Here is a 19,093-nt window from a genome sequence, read left to right as displayed (position 1 = left end):
GAGAAACATAGAATCAACTGGAAAACAAGGTTTAAAATGGCAATAAATACACATTTATCAGAAATTACCTTAAATGCTAAGGGACTGAATGCTCCAATCAAAACACATAGAGTGGCAGATTGGATAAAAAGGCAAGAGCCTACAATATGCTGTCTACAATAGACTCACCTTAGAGCAAGGACACATATAAATTAAAAGTGAGGGGACAGAAAAAGATATTTTGTGTGAATGGAAAAGACAGGAAAGCAGAAGTTGCAATACTCTTATCAGACAAAATAGACTTTAAAATGAAGGCCATAAAGAAAGACAAAGAAGGACACTCTTAAATGATAAAAGGATCCATTCAAGAAGAGGATATTACAATCATCAATATATATGCCCCTAATATAGGAGCACCCAGATACATGCAACAAATACTAACAGACATAAAAGGAGAAATTGATGGGAATATAATAATAGTAGGAGACTTTAACTCCCCACTTACATCAATGGACAGATCCTCCAGACAGAAAATCAATAAAGAAGCAGAGATCCTAAATGACATAATAGAAAAGTTAGACTTCATTGATATTTTCAGGACATTACATCTAAAAAAAATCAGAATATATATTCTTTGCAAGTGTACATGGAACATTCTCAAGGATTGATCATATTACACTGGGGTTACAAAACTAACCTCAACAAATTTAACAGTATAGAAATTATTTCAAGCATCTTCTCTGACCACAATGGCATAAAACTAGAAATCAACCACAGGAAAAGAAATGAGAAAAAACTGACTGCATGGAGACTAAAGAAAAAAACCAATGGGTCAATGAGGAAATCAAAAGGGAAATTAAAAAATACCTCAAGACAAATGATAATGAAAACACAACCATTCAAAATCCATGGGATGCCACAAAAGCAGTGCTTAGAGGGAAGTTCATAGCAATAGAGGCCTTCCTCAAAAAAGAAGACAAATCTCAAATCAACAACTTAACCCACCCATTAGGAGTTTTCTAATTTCTAAAAGAATTAGAAATAGAAGAGCAAACCTAAAGTCAGCGGAAGGAAGGAAATCATAAGGATCATAAAGGAAATCAATACAATAGAGATTCAAAAAACAATAGAAAAAGTCAATAAAACCAAAGTTCTTTGAAAGGGTAAACAAAATTGACAAACTTCTGGCCAGACACACCAAGAAGAGGAAAGAACTCAAATAAACAAAACAAGAAATGAAAAAGAGAAATCTTAACAGATACTGCAGAAATACAAAAAAAAAAAAAAAACAAAAAACAAAAAACAAAAAAAACAAACCCCATAACAGAATACTATGAACAATTATATGCTGACAAATTTGACAACCTAGAAGAAATGGACAACATTCTAGAGACTTACAGCCTGCCAAAACTGAATCCAGAAGAAGTAGATCAATTGAAGAGACCAATCACTAGAAATGAAACTGAGTATGTAACAAAAACACTCCCTACGAACAAAAGTCCAGGACCAAATGGCTTCACAGGCAAATTCTAACAAACATACAAAGAAGAACTTAAACCCATCCTCCTTAAACTTTCCAAAAGGTTGAAGAAGAAGAAACACTCCCAAAGACAGCCTAATACCAAAACAAGACAAAGATACTACCAAAAAGGAAAATTAAAGGCCAATATCTTCGATGAATACAGATGCAAAAATTCTCAATAAAATTTTAGCCAACTGAATCCAGCAACATATAAAAAAGATCATATACTACAACCAAGTGGGATTCATCCCAGGTTCACCAGGATTGTTCAACATCTGCAAATCAATCAACATCATATACCACATTAACAAAAGGAAATTCAAAAACCACATGATCATCTCAATAGATGCAGAAAAAGCATTTGACAAAGTCCAACATCCATTCATGACAAAAACTCTTACCAAAGTGGGTATAGAGGGAACATACCTTAACATAATAAGAGCCATTTATGACAAACCCACAGCCAATATAATACTCAATGGAGAAAAGCTGAAAACCTTCCTGCTAAAATCTGGAACAAGACAAGGATGCCCAATCTCACCACTTTTATTCAACAAAGTATTGGAAGTCCTAGCCACAGCAATCAGACAAACAAAAGAAATAAAAGGTATCCAAATTGGAAGAGGTTAAATTGTCACTCTATGCAGATGACATGATACTATATATAGAACACACTAAGGACTCCACACAAAAACTACTCGAACTGATCAATGAATTCAGCAAAGTAGGAGGATACAAGTTCCAGTATACTAACAATGAAATATTAGAAAAGGAACATAAAAATACAATACCTTTTAAAACTACACCCCAAAAAAATCAAATACCTAGGAATAAACCTGACCAAATAGGTGAAAGATTTATGAGAACTATAAAGCATTAATCAAAGAAATTAATAAGTATTCAAAGAAATGGAAAGATATTCCATACTCCTGGATTGGAAGAATCAATATTGTTAAAATGGCCATACTACCCAAAGCAATCTATGATTCAATGCAATCCCTATCAAATTACCCCCAACGGGAGTTCCCATTGTGGCTCAATAGTTAGTGAACCTGACTAGAATCCATGAGAACACAGATTCAATCCCTGGCCTCACTCAGTGGGTTAAGGATCCAGCATTGATGTGAGCTGTGGTGTAGGTCACAGATGTGGCTCAGATTCTGCATTTCTGTGGCTCTGGCATAGGCCGGAAGCTAAAGCTCCAATTGGACCCCTGGCCTGGGAACCTCCATATGCCGCAGGTGTGGCCCTAAAAAAAAAAAAAAGACAAAAAGATCAAAAAAAAAAATTCAAATTACCCACAACATTTTTCACAGAACTAGAACAAATAATCTGAAAATTTATATGGAACCATAAAAGACCCGGAATTGCCAAAGCAATCCTAAGGAAAAAAAAAAAAAAAAAAACAAGAAGGCGGCATAACTCTCCCAGACTTCAGACAATATTACAGAGCCTCAGTAATCAAGACAGTATGGTACTGGTACAAAAACAGACAGATAGACCAACGGAATAGAATAGAGAACTCAGAAATAAACCCAGACACCTATGGTTAATTAATATTCAACAAAGGAGGCAAGAATATAAAATGGGGAAAAGACAGTCTCTTCAGCAAGTGATGCTGGGAAAAATGGACAGCTGCACATAAATCAACGAAACTAGAACATACCCTTACGCCACACACAAAAACAAACCCCAAATGGCTTAAAGACTTAGATGTAGGACAAGACACCATCAAACTCCTAGAGGAGAACCGCGGCAAAACATACTCTAACATCAACCATACAAATGTTTTCTTAAATCAGTCTCCCAAGGCAATGGAAATAAAAGCAGAAATAAACAAATAGGACCTAATCAAACTTACAAGCTTTTGCACAGCAAAGGAAACCATAAACAAACCGAAAAGACAACCTCCAGAATGGGAGAAAATATTTGCAAATGATGCATCTGACAAGGGCTTAATCTCCAAAATATACCAACAGTTCATACAAGTCAACAAAAAAGCCAAACAGCCCAATCAAAAAATGGGCAGGAGAACTAGCTAGACATTTCTCCAAAGAAGATATACCGATGGATAACAGGTACATGCAAAGATGCTCAACATCACTAATTATAGGGAAGTGAAAATCAAAACTACAATGATGTGCCATTTCACACCAGCCAGAATGGCCATCATCAAAAAAATCTAGAAACAATAAAGCTGGAGAAGGTATGCAGGAAAGCAAATACTCCTGCATTGTTGGTGCAGCCGCTATGGAAAACAGTATGGAAGTTCCCCAAAAAGCTAAAAATAGAATTGTCACATGACCCAGCAATCCCACTCCTGGGCAAATATCCAGAGACAACTCTAGTTTGAAAAGATACATGCACCCCTATATTCACAGCAGCACTATTCACAATAGCCAAGACATGGAACAACCTAAATATCCATCAACAGATGAATGGATAAAGAAGTTAGACAGTGAAAAACAAACATCATATGCTATCACTTAAATGCAGAATCTAAAATATGGTACAAATGAACCTATCTACAAAACAGAAATAGATTCACAGACATAGAGAACAGACTTGTGGTTGCCGAGGGGGATGAGAGTGGTATGAATTAAGACACCGGGGTTGGCAGATGCAAGCTATTATATATAGAATGGACAACAACAAAATTCTGCTGCATAGAACAGGGAACTATATTCAATATCCTGTGATAAACCATAATGGAAAAGAATATTTTAACAGATGAATTGTGTATATAACTGAATCATTTTTGCTATAAAGCAGTAATTAAAACAACACTGTAAATCAACTATACTTCAATTAAAAAAAAACAGAAAATTTATTGAGTCCCAAGTAGCTTTAGGCACAGCCACACTGTGAGATTTCAGTCATACCATCAGAACTGTTTCTCCACATTCCACTCATCTCAAATCTGACTCAGTCCTTCTGTGAGCTCTTCTCTTCTGGGCAGGCTCTCTCTGGGAAGGCAAAACATCCTCTCCAGATTCTATTCTCAAAGTAACAGAACCCAAAGAGTTGGAATACACCTGGCAAGAACATAGGACCTGAAAAAAATAAGACCATAGGAAACCTAAATAAGTGGAAGAAGAATTCATGTTCTTAGAAGGGAAGACACAATATTGTAAAGTACTACTTATTTCCAAATTGATGTATAATCCAATGCCATTCTATTCAAAATTGTATAGCCATATCTTAACGAAATCTTTACATACAGGATTTATCTTAATTTACAAAAATAGCCAAGGATTTAAAAAGGCAGTAGGGTTGGAGTTCCCATCATGGCTCAGTGGTTAACGAATCCGACTAGGAACCATGAGGTTGCAGGTTCGATCCCTGGCCTTGCTCAGTGGGTTAAGGATCTGGCGTTGAGGTGAGCTGTGGTGTAGGTGGCAGACGCAGCTCGGATCCCATGTTGCTGTGGCTCTGGCGCAGGCCTGCGGCTACAGCTCCGATTCAACCCCTAGCCTGGGAACCTCCATGTGCCGCAGGAGCAGCCCAAGAAATGGCAAAAAGACAAAAAATAAAAAAAATTAAAAAATAAAAAAAAAAGGCAGTGGGGGGTGGATGGAGTTCTCTGGTAGTGATCCAGTGTTACCACTGCTGTGGCTTGCGTTGGATCCCTGGCCTGGGAACTTCTACATGCCACAGGTCAGGCCAAAAAAAAAAAAAAAAGCCAAGAATTAAAAAAAAAAAAAAATAGAATGGTGGGAGGAGGAAATTAGATTACAACACACATGTGTAAACATGCCATAAACATACAGTAATTAGGATGGAGTGTTATTAGTAGAGGAAAATATAAATCAACATAATAGAGAATACATTCAAAGCGGCTGAGGAAAAAATAGACCATCTATAAACAATGCTAAAATACCCACCCTAACCCTTCTTTTCGACGAAGTGAGTCCTACTTCATAGTACTTTAAAAGAATTCTAGAATGGATCAGTGACTGAGGACATAGAATACTTTCCTCATGATCTTGGGACAAGGGTGACCTTCCTAGGGAAGACTGAAACACCGTAAGCCATAAAGGCAAAATTGTAGGACGATTTAACACTGGCAAGAGAGTTAAGAGGTAGGCATTCTCTACCTTGGTATAAGTTTGGACAGTAGAACCTATTTTGAATAGTAATTTGGTAGTAGCCAAATTTTAACACATATAAACTCTGACTCAGAATTTCTTTCTAGGATTCTTCCCTCAGACATAATCATGCAGGGCTATGCACAAAAAAATTCCATGCAACATTGTTTCCAATAGCCCATGTGAGGAGAAACACCCTAAAACACACTTAATTGAAGGTTAAATCAGCTTATCCTGCCATACTGCAGAATGCACTGTAACAGAACAGCAAGCATGTTTTAAAGAGTGAAGTTTCATAAAGATGACAAAAAGCAGGTTCAGCTGTTTACAAAATACAAGTATAGTAATGGCCAGGAAGGTGTAGAGGGACATTGCATTTTAAATTTTGCAACCAAATATTTAATATTGTCATTGTGTCAATACAATTTCAAGCAAATGCCAAATGGAAGACCAAGCCCAGAAATTTAAAGATGAAACAATCTTATAAACAAAAAGTGACACCAAGGCAGTCTTCCACTCCAGCCACACTATCAGTGGCCGTGATGGTGCCAGCTAGCCAATGTCATATATATCACCCAGCATTTATCACATCATCAATTTGCAGAATGCTCCAGATGTTTCAGTTGCTAGAGTCAGGACACTGACTGAAACCAACAAAGAAATAACCAGTTCCTCCTAAAAGTTCTAATACCTCCCTTTTGGACGTTAATCCCTACAGTTTTTCTCCTTGGGCTTCTTCTGAGTTCTGTTACTATAGAAATAAGATTCAGGCCAGCAGTTTCAGCTAGTGTAGGAGGAATGACCTCCATAACATCTACCTCGGCCAGAAGGCAGTAGGATTTCATACATTCAATGTTTGTGAATATCCAGTTAACCACAGGGCCCACTCTATTAGCTCTACCTTAATAGAGCGTGAATAACACACAGGGCATCATGAACCAAGTTCTCAGCTTCTTCAATCACTAATTTGTTAGCACCAGGAACAATAATTTTAACTTTTTCCTGGGTTTATTTGACCTGTAATCTTTTTTTTTTTTTTCTCATTTTAAGGCAGCACCCACAGCATATGACAGTTCCCAGGCTAGAAGTCGAATCAGAGCTACAGCAGCTGGCCTATGCCACAGCCATACGGTACCTGGGCTGTGTTTGCGAACTACACCACAGCTCACAGCAACGCCAGATCCTTAACCCACTGAACGAGGCCAGGGATCGAACCTGCATCCTCATGAATATTAGTCCGATTCATTTTCACTGCGCCACAATGGGAACCAGTCTATAATCTTGAGCAGTTTGCCAGAACCATAGAAATTGACCTCCCTCAGCTCACTCAGCCAAACCCAGCAAGTCAGCAGTGAATTGCTCAATATTAGCAAGTGGCTTGATTCTGGTATCTTTTCTTTCAGTATCCTTAACCACCACAATCTTTGTTTTGTTCAGGAAATTGAGTACAAGATCACTAGGGGCATGTCTTAAGGATAGACTTCTGAATGAGAAGGACATTGATCGGTTTTTAAAATTTGCTTTGCTAGATTTAGAATATAGGCAGTCCTCTCTCAGGGCTAGGTACAGCAGAAGCTACTGTTTCATTATCCTGATCTGTTTTGGGATCAGATAAGCAAAACTGAATGAGCCCAATCTGAGCCATTTCAACTTCTGGTGATGTCAAAATTTGCTACCTTTTGAATGAGAACCAGCCCTCCTACCTCACAGTCATCAATTGTCCCACAACGTTTCCTTTTTCTGTTTTTTTTTTTTTTTAATGACAGTTTAAACCAAAAACAAAAATAAACAAGAACTGTTTACCCATTTTTCCCACCCTCCACCATCCACCTCTGGCAACCACCAATCTGTTTTATCTATGGGCTTACGTTTTTTGCTTGTTTGTTTAAGATTCTACCTGTAAGAGATCACAGAGTTTTGACTTTCTGTCCAGCTTATTTCACTTAGCATTATACACTTGAGGGCATTAGCAAGTTTCTTAACTATTCTAACATCTCTAAGATCTATACCAGTCCCTGTAGCTTGGTCAATCACTTTCCTCACTGCATTTATACTCATATAAGGAAAGCAGAGTTGATTACTGAGAGACGACCGTTGAGTTCAATGAAGTGGTTGCACTGCTTAACAAATTTTCTCTGTCAATCAGTTCACAAGTCAAGACATGCCAAGATTTCAATACTCAGAGCTCTTGTTGTGGCTCAGTGGTAATGAACCCAACTAGTATCCATGAGGATGGAGGTTTGATCCCTGGCCTCACTCAGTGGGTTAAGGATCCAGTGTTGCCATGAGCTGTGGTACAGTTCGTAGATGTGGCTCAGATCCACATTGCTGTGGCTGTGGCATAGGCTGACAGCTGTAGCTCCGATTTGACCCCTAGTCAGGGAACTTCCAGAACTTCCATATGCTGAAGGCGTGGCCCTAAAAAGAAAAAAAAAAAATCTCAATACTCTTTTCTTTTCTAAATCTTTCTAGAATAACTTGGAAATGATGACTCCCTTTCTGAAAAAACTTGGTATAGGAGTGTAAGAGAGAACCAGCAACTATGACCACTAATGTGGTACAACTTCCTACTTCCTTATCTTCAGCATTTTGGCTGTTGGATGTCACACTTGCACTTGTCTCAGAATGAGAGCACTATTAAAGCCATTTATGATAAACCCACAGCAAATATAATACTCAATGGAGAAAAACTGAAAGCCTTCTCACTCAAATCTGGAACAAGACAGGGATGCCCACTCTCACCACTGCTCTTCAACATCGTTTTGGAAGTCTTAGCCACAGCAATTAGACAAACAAAAGAAATAAAAGGCATCCATATAGGAAGAGAAGAGATCAAACTGTCACTGTATGCAGATGACATGATTCTACACCTAGAAAACCCTAAAGACTCAACCCCAAAACTCCTTGAACTGATTAATAAATTCAGCAAAGTGGCAGGATATAAGATTAACATTCAGAAGTCAGTTGCATTTCTGTATACCAGCAATGAAACATTAGAAAAGGAATACAAAAATACGATACCTTTTAAAATTGTACCACACAAAATCAAATACCTCGGAATACACCTGACCAAGGAGGTAAAGGACCTATATGCCGAGAACTATAAAACCTTAATCAAAGAAATCAAAGAAGATGTAAAGAAATGGAAAGATATTCCATGTTCCTGGATTGGAAAAATCAATATTGTGAAAATGGCCATACTACCCAAAGCAATCTACAGATTCAATGCAATCCCTATCAAATGACCCATGACATTTTTCACAGAACTAGAACAAACAATCCAAACATTTATATGGAACCACAAAAGACCCAGAATCGCCAAAGCAATCCTGAGAAACAAAAACCAAGCAGGAGGCATAACTCTCCCAGACTTCAAGAAATACTACAAAGCCACAGTCATCAAAACAGTGTGGTACTGGTATCAAAACAGACAGACAGACCAATGGAACAGAATAGAGAACCTGGAAATAAACCCTGACACCTATGGTCAATTAATCTTTGACAAGGGAGGCAAGAACATAAAATGGGAAAAGGAAAGTCTATTCAGCAAGCATTGCTGGGAAACCTGGACAGCTGCATGCAAAGCAATGAGACTAGAACACACCCTCACACCATGCACAAAAATAAACTCAAAATGGCTGAAAGACCTAAATATACAACAGGACACCATCAAACTCCTAGAAGAAAACATAGGCAAAACACTCTCTGACATCAACATCATGAATATTTTCTCAGGTCAGTCTCCCAAAGCAATAGAAATTAGAGCAAAAATAAACCCATGGGACCTCATCAAACTGAAAAGCTTCTGCACAGAAAAGGAAACCAAAAAGAAAACAAAAAGACAACTTACAGAATGGGAGAAAATAGTTTCAAATGATGCAACTGACAAGGGCTTAATCTCTAGAATATATAAACAACTTATACAACTCAACAGCAAAAAAACCAATCAATCAATGGAAAAATGGGCAAAAGACCTGAATAGACATTTCTCCAAAGAAGATATACAGATGGCCAACAAACACATGAAAAAATGCTCAACATCGCTGATCATAAGAGAAATGCAAATCAAAACTACCATGAGATATCACCTCACACCAGTCAGAATGGCCATCATTAATAAATCCACAAATGGCAAGTGCTGGAGGGGCTGTGGAGAAAAGGGAACCCTCCTGCACTGCTGGTGGGAATGTAAACTGGTACAGCCACTATGGAGAACAGTTTGGAGATACCTTAGAAATCTATACATAGAACTTCCATATGACCTCGCAATCCCACTCTTGGGCATCTATCCGGACAAAACTCTACTTAAAAGAGACACATGCACCCGCATGTTCATTGCAGCACTATTCACAAGAGCCAGGATGTGGAAACAATCCAAATGTCCATCAACAGATGATTGGATTCGGAAGAGGTGGTATATATACACAATGGAATACTACTCAGCCATAAAAAAGGATGACATAATGCCATTTGCAGCAACATGGATGGAACTAGAGAATGTCATACTGAGTGAAATGAGCCAGAAAGACAAAGACAAATACCATCTGATATCACTTATAACTGGAATCTAATATCCAGCACAAATGAACATCTCCTCAGAAAAGAAAATCATGGACTTGGAGAAGAGACTTGTGGCTGCCTGATGGGAGAGGGAGGGAGTGGGAGGGATCGGGAGCTTGGGCTTATCAGGCACAACCTAGAATAGATTTACAAGGAGATCCCGCTGAATAGCATTAAGAACTATGTCTAGATACTCATGTTGCAACAGAAGAAAGGGTGGGGGAAAAACTGTAATTGCAATGTATACATGTAAGGATAACCTGACCCCCTTGCTGTACAGTGGGAAAATAAAAAAAAAAAAAAAAAAAAAAAAAAAGAATGAGAGCACTATTTATAATGGTCACATTGCTTCTTCCATCTTTTTTTGTCTTTTGCCTTTTTAGGGCTGCACCCACAGCATATGGAGGTTCCCAGGCTAGAAGTTGATTTGGAGCTACAGCTGCCTGCCTATGCCACAGACATAGCAATACAGGATGCAAGCCATGTCTGTGACCTCCACCACAGCTCACAACAACAGTGGATCCTTAACCCACTGAGCAAGTCCAGGGATTGAACCTTCATGTTCATGGATACTAGTCGAGTTCGTTAACCACTGGGCCACAGTGGGAACTACTGCTCTTCCATCTTGAATCATTTTATTCATTCCTTTTGGTCCAAGGCTTGTTCTAGTAGCATCAGCAACAACTTTGGCCATGAAGATGTTGCTGAAGCAGATCTGGGCCGGTTTGTCGTCCTCATGGACGCTTTTTCCACAGCTGCTGGCAAGCTTGGCTGGGTCTGTGTGGGCTCCAAAAGGATAGACGGACATTGATTCTAGCAGGCAGCAGATAACCGGTGTTCACTGTTAGGCACTGAAGAGGATCAGAACATGTTACCCCCCAATATTCCACTTTGGCATATTGATTATTTTGAGCTGGAGGCAACTCAGAAATAACATATAGGAAGAGTTTTCTGGCCTCCTCCCTTTTCGCTGAAAACAGGCCATAAATTTCCTGTGAGAAAGGTGCCTTCTTGTACCAGGAAGGGGTGAACACTCATTGCCGGTGAAGAGAGTTAACACCAGTATGAATCTGCATAAAAATTTTACCAAAAAATTCCTCATCTTCCATTAGCTCCTCACATGTATTTTCTAGTCACTGTCCCATAATATACCACCCCTAAAAGCACAAACCCCTTTTCTTTGTTTAGTCAGTTGGCCACAATTTATCACCCTTTATTAAAATGGTATATAAACCCTGAGTCTAACTGCTTGAGTTTCACTTTTTTTCTAGAAATGAAGTCCCCTGTAAAAAAAAAAAGTAACATCAAATAGAACTTGTATATTTTTTTCCTGTTTATCTTTTGTCTTCTAAATTCACAGGCCTTGGGTACAGAATATAAGAGTGTAAAGTTTTCTCTCTCCATCAACTTCAAGTGATGGGCTGACTGCAGGACGAAGAGCGAAAGAGAAGGACTTTTTATATGTTTGTGAATTAGTTAAGTGTTTAAAATAATTATATGTGTTGTATTTAAAGAGACAGTAAAAAGGAAATTATTATTAATCAAGTTACTCCTACAAATAAAGTCTTAGTGAATACCAAGGAAAATCAACTACTTTTTAAAAAAAGATGCATAATTTATTAAAACTTTAAAGACATAATAATTTATTGAGGTCAGAAAAATAAAAATTTAATATATTAACTCTAGAAACCTTTAAGTCCCAGAAATTCGATTTCAAAGGATTTAGAAAGAATTCCTTATAAAAAGACTTAATATTACACTCTTTGTTAAACTGTGACTCAATGGACTTTAGTATCATTTTACACCCCTAACATATTGCCTTAATAAATTACTCAGCAGCAGCATATGAAATCATGAGATGAGAAGCACATATTCACTCTTATCCAAATGTAGCAAATAGCACCATTTTCTATTTAACGGGAGGTAGTTTCTTCCATAATTCTTTAGAGCAATAAGCATTTAGGACCCCGTGTCCCTCATTTAAAGTCATTTGTGTATTTGTCCTTATACCTCTGAGCACTTGTCAGGAGTTAAAATGCTGGCTGAATTACTGTAGGACTCATATGAATGCAGATAAAAAAGGTCTCAGAAGGTGGTTTACTCTTGTCTGTTCCTTCACACCTCAAATTCACTTGGCTGGTCACAGGCAGGTAGAAATCAGTTAAGAATTTTAGAACTCACAATAATTTTCTCCACAAGTAGAGTAAGACCACTGCTGTACAGTATGACACAAAAACCCAGACCATGTGTCTTGTCCAAGTTTGTTGCAATGAGCCTTGGAAGAAGAGACAAAATCCATCCTATGAAGGGGGAGGGAGAAGAGAATTAGATTGTGTCCCCAAACTCAAAACCTGACTTCAAAAAAACACACAAGAGGTTCTAGATTAAACAGTAAGACAAATATGGGATTTAAAAAGTTAAAAAAAAAAAAAAAGGAAATCCTAACCAATAAGCCATTTGTAATGAGGAACCTTTGAGTTATACTTTTTAAGAAGTAATCTAACAGGATAGAAGGACATAGGAGACACTTGGTCACTTAAAGCAGGAGTACTCATCTTTTCACCCCTTTCAAAAGTTGAGAGGAAGGTAGAATACTCTATCATGTTCTTTTCTGAGCAAAGAACAAATGCCATTTGGGAAACCATCAAATCACTAAATTGAAATTTATTGCCTGAGACAATAAAGCAAGCAGTTCCATTCAGAAAAATGGGTAAGAAGCGTTTTTTGTTTTTTGTTTTTTTTTCTTTTGTCTTTTTAGGCCTGCACCCTTGGCAAATGGAAGTTCCCAGGCTAGAGGTTGAACTGGAGCTACAGCTGCCAACCTTCACCATAGCAACACCAGATCCAAGCCTCGTCTGCAACCTACACCACAGCTCACAGCAAAGCCGGATCCTTAACCCACCAGGGAGGCCAAGGATTGAACCCTCCTTCTCATGGATACTTGTGGGGTTCGTTACTGCTTGGCCACAATGGGAACTCCAGAAAGAAGAGACTTGAAATCCTGACTGCTGTATTTTAACTGCAAGTGAGAGGGGTATAGGCATGCCCTGTTTATTCAATTGGAGAATTTCTGCTTCTTGATGTTAAAGATTATTCCTTAGTGATGACTGGACAACAGACGAAAACAAAACCAATAGTTCCCTCCCATCCCCTGCCATCAATCTCCTGTTTAGTGTGGAGGGCCCTTTGGGGCTAAAGGCCTTGTTAAGACAAATGGCACAGGTGAGGTTTTGAGAGTTCACAAGCCTGGGTAGTTGAAGACCTTGTCCCCTCCCCCCGCCCTACCCATTCCCCAATACACACACCCACACCACTGCACCCACAAGAATGGAGTTAACGCTAACACCTCAAACTGTTTAAGGTCAAGGTTCTGATTCAGATACTACCTTGCCTCCATAAATGGAACCCAATTCATCACTATAGGTCTTCAAGAAACAGTGAAACTGAAGGCTAAATTTCCTAAGGTCAGTCTTTCCTAGATTTGCAGTTTTTTTTTTTTGTTTGTTTTGTTTTGTTTTTTAAATGCTGGTTTAAATAGTTTGGCTATATTTCTTCTCTAACCTGGGTCACAATGCTCATTGATTCAACTCCAGTAAGGAAGAGTAGAAAGAAGCAGGGGTCTAGCTCAGAACCCAAAAGGCATTCTCCTCTCTTCCTGAGTTTGGCCAGACTCTCCTTGGTCATCAGCTGGGTTTAGGACCTGCAGTGCAGGGGCCTGCCAATCTAGCCTAGACCACTGAGATCAATGATTTACAGCTGAGAGGGAAGGCACCTGGCCATCCCAGTTGAGGGCTGGGTGCAAATGATTAGAAGTTAAGGAACCTGGGGTCTGTACCACCACTAGTTGTGGGGGTACACCCCTTAATAGCTCTACTTCAGCCCTTTCTTAGAGATGTGGAGCAGGACAAGGGCTGCCTTTTCATCCTAAAGTTTTTAGGCTGGTGTGCTCCAACCTGCAGAGCTGCGGAGTCAAGTGGAAAGGTGTACCTAATAGCATTGAAGAAAGAATCCACCTGGCTCAGGCCACCCTGCTGCTGACTTCACCATTTTGGGAATCTCTGCCTGAGCAAAGCATCCAGACCTAACATGGGCACATCCTAAAACACCAGGGCCGGTCAAGGGCAAGGCCAAAGTGTGCAAACCGTTCATTGCTGCAACTTCATGCATTGCTCTTTCAAAGGGTTTGTATGAGAGCCGTCTAGTTAGGCCGGTTTTGACAACTGACTGCCAGGAGAAGAGAAAGCTGGACCTCACACCGAATACCCCCACGGGGTCCCTCCAGGTACCAGCCACGTCGGTGCGTCCTGAGCTGCCCACCAGCCCCCAGTCCCCACGCTCACCCAGCCGCCGTTCGCCAATAGCCAGGTGCGATGCTGCCCTGAGAGCTGAGCGCACAGCAAAGCCACCAGGAGTCGGCAGTCCCTGCTAACGTTGCCCTCCTTCTTCTTCCGCCCACAGGCCTCCCGAGGATGTCTTTCCAGCAGCATCCCTGCGAAGGTCAAGAGTGATGCCACGCGGTACCAGTTGGGGCCACGTGGGCTTGCGAGTTTTTTCTGTGCCATCCAGGCCACCAATTCGACACGGTTCCAGCGGAAGCCGCGGTAGACAGACAAGGTGCGCACGTTGTACTCCCGTATCTGGGCAGCCACGCAACGCAGCACTGCGGCCTCGGGCGAGGACGGCTGCCGCGCGGCGGTGCCGGGCTCCCGGGCGCAGTACTCCAGGTAGTCGGTCAGAAGCCGGGCTGTGCGCTCCCTGAACGCGTCCGCCATAGCTCGACCTCTGCGGTGGGTCAGACTCGGGCGGGTTTTCTAAGCCCGCCCTGCCCCGCCCTACCTCGCCCCGCCTCACCTCGGCTAGTCTGAGCCTGGTCCCACCCGGCCTGTTCCCTGGCAGATGCTTTGTCAGGTCAGGAGAGTAGTCTTTGCTGGGAATCCCGCCTACACCTGTTATTGGCGGGGCCCAGCGGGGCCCAGCGGTGTGCACGTATTCACGTAGCAATCAGGACAGAGTGAGACTCTTTTTTTGGGGGGTGTGTGTTTAGCTCTTACCTTGGGGACTAAGAACTTAGAGGCAGTCTGGGAAGTTGGGCTAGACTTTTGCCTCTTCTTGAGGCATACACCCCTCCACTGGCGGCTCCTTTGAAAGGATTACCAGCATCTTCTCATTGGACCGAAGCATCCAGGTGTGTGTTGGAGACACCTTTCTTTGGGTCTGGCTTATGTGGCAGGAAAGAGGACAATTCTCTTGCAGGCTGCTAGAGTGCCAATATTGGCTGCATTCATTCATTCATTTGTTAACTTGTTTACTCCTAGTCTTTGGGGTGCTAAGTGTCCCCCTTAGCTCTGGAGATATAATGGGAGACAAGGCATGTGGTCCCTACTCGCAAGGACCTTACAGTCCAGTGATGGTACAAAGACACAGTCACAGTAGAGTTGAATTATTACTATAACAGAAGTGGAGAGAGTACCCAACTCTCAGCTGCTGCAGATAGCTACCATCTCTATATTGCTTAGAATTCTCCACTTTTTATTGGCCAATCCCTCATTACTCCAATCTCCTATTATAGTTACTATTTCTTCTGCTCATCTTTCTCTGTTCCTGTTACTTTATGGCCTCTTCCTCCTGATTGGAAGCATCACAGAATTAGTACCAACAGTGAAATCTAGGAGCATTTTGAAATACTCCTCCCCACCACCACCATGCAGGGTGAAAGACGAATTGCTACATCTTGTATGGCCTGCAAGAAGAAAGACACAACTCCTAGTAGGTCACTTTGGAAGCAACATACATATTTGCGGGTGCAACCTCGACCCATCTATAGGCTGGTAGATTGGGGAGCAGAACAAGAGAAGGCACTACAGCTGCTTAGGGTCTGTTAAGCCAATTAAGAACACTTGAGTCTTATGATCCAACAGATCCAATGACGCTTGAAGTGTCAAATAAGGAAGCTGTATGGAGCCTCTAGCAAGCACCAGTAGCACTACAGTGCAGTCCTCTAGGATTGTGAAGCAAATCTATGTCCTCTTCTGCAGATAACTATTCTCCTTTGGAGAAGCAGTTTCTGGCTTGCTACTACTAGGTATTGGTAGAGGCTGAATGAGATGTCCATGCAGCTTGAGCTCTCTCCATAATATAGATGTTATCTGACTTACTTACCTTGTTACAAGGTTAGGTGTGCACAGCAGCAGTCTGTTATCAAGTGGTGTATGGGAGACTGAACTCAGGCAGGTCCATTAGGTACAAGTAAATTGCATGAGCAGATGGTTCAAACTCCTGCAACAAGTCCTTGAGCTTCCATGCCTATGGCCTCCAGGGGATTGCTGGTGACTAGTTGACTGAGGGAGAAAACCTCAGCCATGGATTACAGATGGGACTGTATGATATGCTGGTACCACATGAAAGTGGACAGAAGGAGCATTACAGGTCCACTCTGGGGAGATTGTGAAGACAGTGATGAAGGAAAATCCTCCTCCTGGGAAGAAATTCAAGCAGGATATTTAACTATATACTACGTCTGGGGTGAGAGATGGCTAGAGTACAGATCCCCACTGATTCATGGGCAGTTGTTGATGGTTTGGCTGGATGGTAAGGGCCTTGAAAGGAATAGGACTGGAAGACTGGTGACAAGGAAACCTTGGAAAAGACATATGTGGCTGGATCCCTCTGAACAGGTATATACTGAAGATATTTGTGTCCTGTGTCACTGCCTTCAAAGGGCAGCCACTGCAGAGGAGACTCTTAATAATCAAGTAGACAAAATTCTGTGCTCTGTGATGTCAAATGAGCTTCTTTACACAGCAGCACAGTGCTTGCTCTATGGGCCCATGAATGAAGAGGCCATGTACCAGGGAGAGAGGATGAGGCAACAGAATTCCCCCTACAAAGGCTGAGCTGGCTAACCTGTTTGCTACTGGCCAGTGCCGGTGATTCCTCTATGGTGAGCCAAACGAATTCTGTCAGAAGGGAATATAAATCTCTGTACATCAAACTGAGCTGGTAGTAAATCTTATGAGTTCCCTTACTAATAACTTAAATAAACATTTTGATATATGTTCATGTTTTATCTTCAAGGGAGTCATGATTTTATCTTTCTGAACGTTACATTTCAGCAGCAGGCAAGCAGGTTTTGTTTTCTTAGATTTGGAGTAGCTTAGAGGTTAGTGGTAAATTCTCTGACCCTGCCATTGGTTACCTCTAATAATTGTCAGCTGAAATTAAACAACAAATGAATAAATTATTCTTCACACAGAACTTCCTATGCAGTTTGCAGTCAGACTTGGTTACAATTCTGGCTCTGCCACTTAGAAGCTGTGTGACCGTGAGCAAGTTATTCAGCTCTCTCAGCCTTAATTTCCCCACCTAAGAAATAGAGGTGAAGTTCCCATTGTGGCTTAGCAGTTGGAGAACCCAGCTGGTATCCATGAGGATGCGAGTTTGATCCCTGGCCTTGCTCAGTGGGTTAAGGACCTGTGGTATATATAGTTCATAGACATGACTCCAGCTTTGCTGTGGTTTTGGTGTTGGCTGGCAGCTATGGTTCTGATTTGACCCCTAGACTGGAAACAGCCATGTGCCACATGTGCAACCCTAAAAAGAAAAAAAAAAAAGAAGAAGAAAGAAAATAGAGATAAGAAGCCATCCACATCATAGCCTGTTACAAGGGTTACATGAGTTCTATGTGCAAAGGCCTTAGCATAGTGCCTGGAACAGAGTAAAACCTCTTTACAGAGGAGGTTTTATTATTTTATGAACTGACCAAGGTTATTAGGCTCAAACCACTTTTAACCAAAAAACCAAGATGTGACATTTTGGTGAGCTGTACCTATGTGGTTTGTGGGGTTTTGTGTGTGTGTGTGTGTGTGTGTGTGTGTGTGTGTGTGTGTTTAATACTGTAAACAACTAGAAACCACCTACTATTTTTCCGTATACATTTTAAAAAGCTTTGTTGTATGGAGTTCCTATTGTGGCTGAATGGGTTAAGAACCCCACTAGTATCCATGAGGATGTGGGTTTGATCCCTGGCCTTGGTCAGTGGGTTAAGGATCTGACACTGCCATGCGCTATGGTGTAGGTTGCACATGCAGCTCAGATCTGGCATTGCTGTGGCTGTGGTGTAGGCTGGCAACTGCAGCTCAGATTGACCCCTAGTCTGGGAACTTGCATATGCTGCAGGTGTGGCCCTAAAAAGAAAAATAAATAAATAAAGCTTTATTGTGAAATAATTCATAACACCATAAAACTCATTCTTAAAGTATCTATTTCAGTGGATTTTAGTATATTCAAAGTAGTGCAACCATCACAGCTATTTAATTTCATTATCTCAAAGGAAATCCAATCCCCTACCCCTAAGTAAACACCAATCTACTTTGTGATGCTATGGATCTGCCTATTCTGGACATTTCATGAAATGGAATCATATACTGTGTGGCCCTTTGTACCTGGCTTCTTTCACTTGGTATAATGTTTTCAAGGTTTATCCATGTTGTAGCATGAATCAGTACTTCATTCATTTTTAAAAATTTATTTTTATTAAATGATAGTTGATTTACAATGTTGTACCAGTTTCTGCTGTACAACAAAGTGACCCAGTCATACATATTTGTACGTATTTCCTTTCTTATATTCTCTTCATCATAATCTATCCCAAGAGACTGGATATAGTCCCTGTGCTGTACAGTAGGACCTCACTGCTTATCCACTGCAAATTTAATAGCTTGAATATACTAACCCCAAACTCCCAGTCCATCCTAACCTCCCCCAACTTGGCAACCACAAGTCTGTTCTCCATGTCTAAGAGCCTATTTCTGTTCTGTAGGTAGGTTCTTTTATACCATATTTTACATTCCACATATAAGCATTATCATATGGTATGTCTTTCTTCTTCTGACTTACTCCACTTAGTATGAGAATCTCTAGTTGCATCCATGTTGCTGCAGATGGC

The 19,093-nt window shown here is 40.7% G+C and overlaps 1 protein-coding gene, 1 long non-coding RNA gene and 1 pseudogene across 3 annotated transcripts in view; 1 reads left to right on the top strand and 2 right to left on the bottom strand.

Moving 5' to 3' along the window:
* LOC146406359 (uncharacterized) overlaps positions 1-17,206 on the top strand; it is a 38,970-nt gene extending 21,764 nt beyond the window's left edge. Inside the window, exons 1-2 of one of the 2 annotated variants that reach the window (XR_014811256.1) lie at positions 13,924-14,514; positions 14,608-17,206. This is a non-coding gene — a long non-coding RNA (uncharacterized LOC146406359). Of the gene's footprint in view, positions 1-13,923; positions 14,515-14,607 lie in introns of those variants that run through there. The other variant, XR_014811247.1, reaches the window with a different exon arrangement.
* On the bottom strand, positions 6,822-10,957 carry LOC146406360 (T-complex protein 1 subunit delta-like; annotated as a pseudogene).
* BCL2L10 (BCL2 like 10) lies at positions 11,765-14,935 on the bottom strand. Its single transcript, XM_084969960.1, has 2 exons — positions 14,490-14,935; positions 11,765-12,449 (listed from the first exon to the last, which is right to left on the bottom strand). The coding sequence occupies exons 1-2, from the start codon at positions 14,919-14,921 to the stop codon at positions 12,327-12,329; spliced, it is 555 nt and encodes a 184-aa protein (XP_084826086.1). The 5' UTR covers positions 14,922-14,935; the 3' UTR covers positions 11,765-12,326.
* Positions 17,207-19,093: the final 1,887 nt, after the last annotated feature.

The sequence above is a fragment of the Sus scrofa genome, chromosome 1 (genome assembly GCF_054392235.1).
Source record: "Sus scrofa isolate SSC_HxYL_T2T_F1_AM1 chromosome 1, Sscrofa_HxYL_maternal_Yorkshire_Landrace_v2.0, whole genome shotgun sequence".
Lineage (NCBI taxonomy): Eukaryota > Metazoa > Chordata > Mammalia > Artiodactyla > Suidae > Sus > Sus scrofa.
This window is presented reverse-complemented; position numbering and strand designations above follow the sequence as displayed.

What these genes read in the sequence shown, in the direction of transcription:
- BCL2L10 (XM_084969960.1), bottom strand. Translation starts at nt 14,921, where the DNA reads ATGGCGGACGCGTTCAGGGAGCGCACAGCCCGGCTTCTGACCGACTAC. An exon ending in TATTGGCGAACGGCGGCTGG is followed by an intron (nt 12,450 to 14,489) that starts GTGAGCGTGGGG and finishes CCCCCTTCATAG; the next exon opens with GATGGATTTTGTCTCTTCTT.